The sequence below is a fragment of the Crassostrea angulata genome, chromosome 4, assembly GCF_025612915.1.
Source record: "Crassostrea angulata isolate pt1a10 chromosome 4, ASM2561291v2, whole genome shotgun sequence".
Taxonomy (NCBI): Eukaryota; Metazoa; Mollusca; class Bivalvia; order Ostreida; family Ostreidae; genus Magallana; species Magallana angulata.
Window position 1 is genome coordinate 50,663,609 of NC_069114.1, and position 6,834 is coordinate 50,670,442.

Genomic DNA, 6,834 nt, shown 5'->3' on the forward strand with positions numbered 1-6,834 from the left:
ACAAGAACTTACATATCTCGGGAAAGTTTCGTGAACTTTCATTCGAGCACCTCTGGATTAATTACATACTTAGCAACGATAAAGAAAACATTCCAAATACATTCGCAGGGGTAAAGTAGTCAGTGAGTTATTTCCCTTATATTGGTAAGAATTAGTGACACTCAACAAAGACAAGGAGTCTGTGAGTTATCTCCCTTATATTGGTTAGAACTAGTGACACTCATCAAAGACAAGGAGTCAGTGAGTAATCTCCCTTATATTGGTTAGGACTAGTGATACTCATTTTAGACAATGAGTCAGTAAGTTATCTCCCTTATATTGGTTAGAACTAGTGACACTCATTAAATACAAGGAGTCATTGAGTTATCTCCCTTATATTGGTTAGAACTAGTGACACTCATCAAAGACAAGGAGTCAGTGAGTTATCTCCCTTATATTGGTAAAGACTAGTGACACTCATCAAAGACAATGTGTTTGGGAGTTATTTCCCTTATATTGGTTAGAACTAGTGACACTCATCAAAGACAAGGGGTATGTGAGTTATCTCCCTTATATTGGTTAGAACTAGTGACACTCATCAAAGACAAGGAGTCATTGAGTTATCTCCCTTATATTGGTTAAAACTAGTGACACTCATCAAAGACAAGGAGTCAGTGAGTTATCTCCCTTATATTGGTAAGGACTAGTGACACTCATCAAGACAACGAGTCTGTACGTTTTCCTTCTTTTATTAATAAATTTTTGTTTCAAACTTTTTACAAGTAACGGTTAAATTAAAGCAGTCTGTTGAGGCAAAGTTTTAAAGTTTGAATGAATTTTTTTCTATAGCACTGTCTGTAAAACAGTTTGTAAAAAACTAAAGCTTTGTCATTGTTTGCATATATCAATTTGTTCCCAGTATGATTTTGGGGTTCTCCGACACTTTGATCTGTTGTCTGTGTTCACAAATACTGAGAGAGAGAGAGAGAGAGAGAGAGAGAGAGAGAGAGAGAGAGAGAGAGAGGATATATTAAAAATGACAATCATTCATATAATGTTTATTCAACCCCATAAAAATTGGAGTAACTAGATAACAATTTGCAGAAAATATCAAATATGGATATCTTAAATTTCATCATACCAATATAAAAGAAAACTTACTATAATCAATCTCATCCTTGGTTTCAGAAAATTAATAAGATGGAGTGTCTTTTGTTGAAATTAAGACTGGAAATGAATCTAGATACACTATACAATTCTATTAACGTCGTAAGTATGATAGTTGAAATATTACTATTAATTGTTCAACTGACTGACAACATCTCGTATTCTCATATGTGTAGCAGTTTGTATTCTGTTAATTGGATGCTGTGCGAGTGACTGTTGGTATGAGTATAGAGCAGCCTGGAGGTTCCCTGTGATCTGTTGACAGATCCCCAGGATCTCCCAGGAGATGTCTCTCAATATATCATATATATACAGTCCCTGATCATGGTGGACTAGGACCTGTAGCTCATCTAGAGCTGTTTGTGATAATGTTGTATCAATGTGTCTGTAACACAAAAAATCTAGGAAATGTACCATTAAAAACACTGGGATAATTAATACAGGCTTTCTGTTCTGTATAGCAGACTGTTGCTCTGGGATCAGGTCACTGATAAAGCAGATAAAATTGGGAAAGTCTATATCCCATGCTACAGCCCATCTCATCTTTGTTGACCAGGACTGTCCCCCTACAGCCTCAGTATACCTCTTTCTGTCTACACGTGAACCATACATCAGATATGGCTGTGCTAACTTGACCTTTGTCATCTCTATAACAGATGAAGCTTCCCTGTATCTGTGTGTCTTGTAATAATACATGGCAATGTACAACAAATCAGAAACTAGCCCAAACTTAGCTCCTAATTTCAACATATGACAGGACAGTTTGTCTGCAATATACATCTGTTTGTTGACACCTGTGTTAGTGTACTTGTTTGATGTTATAAAGGCAAGATTCCGAAATATTGCGACCGTAAGTCTCTGTAATGTAAGAGTCTGATATTGTGTCAGGGGTAACTCTACCAACTGTTCTACTGTTTTTACCAACCGTTCTACTCTTTTTATGACTTCGGAAAGGGCGGATGTTTGTGAAAATAAAGCACCAAAATTGGACTCAAGGACAACATCAATATCATGCTGAACTTCAGACAAGGTGTGTCTTTCATTTGTACAAATAAAAAGTCTGGGAATGTACAGGACACCAATGATGAAGGACCTGATAGACGAACTGTGTAACAGACAAGCCAGACCTTTCTTGTACAATTCATGTAACTGTAGGAACAATCTGTTTTGTGCTGAGCCATTGACTTTTGTCATAAACATGTTGTTTGGGGGTATAAAAAAGTTAGGACAGATCCCCTTGTACACCCATTTAAGCAGAAGTTTAAAGCAGACCCAGAAACCGGTCAGGAGATTTTGTGGACACCAGTGAGGTAGTGTTTCTTTTTGAATCACCCAGAAAACAGTTGTCTTCATGTGATAGGAACACAACAGTTTACTGGTTTCTTCTGATTGTTGATCTATAACTTCTTTTAAAAATATTTTTAACAATCCGTATGTCAAAAATTGACAGTGGTTCATTGAATACACAAGTTTATATTCAGCCTGAGAAAAGGAAATTCTCCACTCTTCATTTTTATGAATTCCTAACGGGTGTCCTATCGCTACAAAGTGACAACCATTCCTCACAATATCATGAACAACTTCAGGACTAGGCCATGAGTGACATCTGTCTATCCACGAGGAGGCAGACGAAGGCCAAAAGTCACAAACAAAACAGTGGGCAGTGTCATATTCCAACGTTCCCATTTTACCAGTACCACAGGGTCCATGTACAGTGGAGTTAGGGTAAACTGATGAAACAGTTAGATGTCTGTATATAGAACTAGATATATAGACTCTGTCATTCATTCTGACTAATGCTGAGTAGACGTCTCTGGTCATTCTTGGTGTCAGTAACTGAAGTAGTGTGAATCCTGGTGGACTCTCGGAACTTTCAGAGAGAATCAAAGTTGTATTGGCTGTGTTGTAATACTCAGACTGAGACATGTCCATGATCACTCGGTGGTCGTTTGGCCAGAACATGAAGTCAGCATCTGATCCCAACAGTCTGAATCCTTCTCTCATACTTCCACTCATCATCTCAATGATCCAATCAATAGGTGTAACTCGTCTCTTCACCATCTCCTTGAAGTCAACTGTCTCCCTTCTATTGGCCACCAGTTGTGAGGTCCCCACTATCTCACACAGTCCCACAAACACTGATTCCGACATGCGCTGCATTCCCTTAAATCTGTTGTTATCTTAAAAATATAGGGAAAACTCTTCTCATTTTGTTTCTTTATCAAATTATTTACATCAGCAAATAAAAATGTACTATACTAATTTTATCTAGATTTGATAAAACAAATAAATAGTTAAAATCTACTTACATTCTAAGAGAAAAGTATTCCATCTTTTAAGTAAAGTAGTGTGACAACTGTGGAAAAAATGCTCTACTATTTACAGGTGCTGAGGTTTTTGTAGTTTTATCTTGTTTCATTTTTATTTTGGAATTTTATTTAAATGCTAAATATGAGTCATAACAATACGTTAATTATGTCGAGTTGTTAGGTGACATCGTATTGTTTTCATAAATACTATATATTTCTGTTTATAACCAACAATTTCCTTCCTTGTTATACGTGGATAAAATTATAATTGCTCGACACACCAGTATATTATTTGATGCAATGATAAAGAACCTTTTTTGAAATATCATTTTAAAAAACGATACCAACATGTAATATTTAATAGAAACCGGAAACATCGATTTTGCTGCAAAAAGAATATTTGAAAACTAAAATTTGTATCAATTGATGCACAATACAGTTTAATAGATACACGTCAAAGACAGCTAGGCTCCGCCGTCCCCAATATTTTCAAATCACTCAACTCATTTCTTAAGAGGGCTAAATGGCTGTGGCCATTTTTAGGCTATATTTACCTAATATAAGATATAAGATAAAGAGTTCTGTAAAAAGATATAGAAATACGTTCGAATTTTAAATCTAAATATGTGGATTTGTCTTACTAAAAAATTTTTAAGACCAGAAATATCAAATTTAAAACATTTAAGCAGGCAATCTGTAATCTGTATTTGTGGAAATAATTAATTATTACAATCTATTAATAGGTTTAAAAAACATCCACCAATCTTGACTCTCAATTTCATAGATATTTATTTATATATAAATTATAGATATAAAAAGTTTGTAAGGCCCCACAGTCATCAACTTTCCTTAAGTCTTTACTCAGCCTCAAGTGGCGCAGTCTAGTACATATTTTCTTTCGGTTTTGTTTAAAATCAGCACATTTGAATTGTGTCTCTCTGAATTTTTTGTTCATGTATGCGACCTTGTAGAAATATTAGAATAAACATGACAAAAACTCTTAGATTTCGCCAAAACTCAGTAACTGTGGTCCAGTTTTGGAATTTTTTAATTACCAATCGTATAGAGCGTTAATCATGAATCTGTAAGTCATGAGTTCAAATCCTGTTGGGGCTTTTATAACTTTTATCTTTCAAAATATTCTTATAACAATTTTTTTATCAAATATTGTAAAGTTAGAAATGTCAAAATCGGTAATATCTAAAATTTTGATTGCAATATACTTTTATTCACTCGTACATAATGGGCGCCTTTGAAACAGAGAGCAAGGCTTTGGGAATTAGGGGATTTATTTTTGCTTGTCAAGATTTCTGATGATTAGTCTAGCCACCCCCCCCCCTTTCAAATTGCTTCAGACGCCACTGATATAAATTTGAGAAAATCCAAATGCATGGTTATGATGTCAAATATAGCCCCCTAACTAAACTAGGAAATTCATGGCCCCTGCATTAGGGATTCGGGCCCTAGGGCAGAGCCGATATGGCCATATATTGATTATGTATTAAATCTTAGAAAATCTTCTCCACTTCTAAGTAGTGTGAGAATAAGCTGAATGCATGAATCTAATGTCCATTAAGCCCTCCATCAAAATTCTTCTATGGCCATAAAACGCGGGTTGTGTATTTTTTCTGCAATGTCGCTACCTTCATATCCCGAATAAATCACCCAAAAAAGCATTTTCTTTTTCAGTAACTCTATTATCGGCACATTGCCTAAACAGTGCATTCAACAGAGATGTGTTGAGCAGAGGCGTGTTGAAGGCATAGGGGATTTTGGCGAGCGCTAGCTCTGTTGAACACGCCTCCGCATTTCAGAGTTATTTTGCATCGGGTGAAAATACACAGTCTACATTTCTTGAAAATTCGACGTGTCAAATGACGTACACTTTTGGAGCACAATCGGTGTTAGGATAATAAACACAATGTAAAAATATCAGTAATTTTAATACAATTATTGAAAAAATTATGTAGAATAAGTAATAAGGAATCATATTTTTACTTTGACTTTATTGTAACTTGATTATTTAATCTAAGGTCTCGAATCTATCATAATGCCCTTCGGACTTGATGGATTTGACCCCGTGCCTGACTATTGTGATCATCCCATAAAATTAAAGTAAAACAAAATTCATTCTTCCTTAAATATTACATTCATAGAAACAATTTACTTAAACCAAATTCACAAGATTCTGATGGTAACTTGATCAGTTCATAGTAAACACCAATATCTGCGTGGGGGGGGGGGGGGTTAATAATAGAACTTCAAGTCATCATCATTTTGTTTCCTGTATTTTAATACGTTTTAAATTTGCAAAATAAACATCATTTACTATGTCATGTTTTGTGTACCATGCTTTATATAAATGGAAATAACACATTTATCCACACACATAAATGCATATTCATTAATGTTCCGCCAATTTTATGATTATTCATTGGTTTTCTGCAAAATTTAAGTATATGTGACTATCATAAAATTTGTCAATTCCATGAATGACAGTTTAAGAATGGTGTCGGGATACAAAAGGAACATGATTACTCTGAACAACATGGAGATCATTGGACATAAATAAATAAAAAGAATGGAATATTGTCTTCATAATTCCAAACAGGGGTCAAACAATCCCTGCTGTAATCACAACACACAACTATTCTGAATCACAAATACATCTAACTTCACCAAGAATTATTCCTTCCTTCTATTCTCTAACAATTAAAATCCATCAAAAACATAATGGAAAGTACATTCTTCTAAGTATTACATTAAAAATAAATTTAAATTAAACTTAATGGATTTTATGACATTTTCCATCCCTGTTAATGGTTATTTCCATCCTGTGAGATCATCAGGTTTCCATGGAAACACGTTGGAAGTGAAGGTCTCATGCTTCTAGTATCCATGGTGACTCATTTCTGACTGTAAAAAAAAAACAAAGCACAGCATCAATTCTGATGAACCTAAGAACTGATTATATAAATAACAATTACAACACAAGATCCATCCTCCTTATAAGTACTTCAAAATAATCCATCCTCTTTTAAGGGCATGCACAAGAATTCAACTTACTACAGGGTAAATCAAAATAATTCAATAACAATAAAAGGATGCCATAAGATAATCCTATTAACTTCATAGGGTATTAAAAATAATGCAACCTCCTACAGGGTACACCAAAATTATCTGTCCTCCCTTTAGGGTACATAAGAATAATCCACCTTCCCTTAAGGTAACATGAAAATAGTCTACAACAACAAGATCAGAAATCTGGGAGAGACAACAAAGACACAGAGGACGATCTGTGGACAACACGAATCTTACCGGCACCTGTACAGGGGGCAGGTGATGAATGACCCCGGAATGCTTGCAGAATAAAAGTTCA

The 6,834-nt window shown here is 34.9% G+C and overlaps 1 protein-coding gene across 1 annotated transcript; it reads right to left on the reverse strand.

Moving 5' to 3' along the window:
- Positions 1-1,275: 1,275 nt before the first annotated feature.
- LOC128179916 (uncharacterized) lies at positions 1,276-3,318 on the reverse strand. Its single transcript, XM_052847597.1, has one exon. The coding sequence runs from the start codon at positions 3,304-3,306 to the stop codon at positions 1,276-1,278; it is 2,031 nt and encodes a 676-aa protein (XP_052703557.1). The 5' UTR covers positions 3,307-3,318.
- Positions 3,319-6,834: the final 3,516 nt, after the last annotated feature.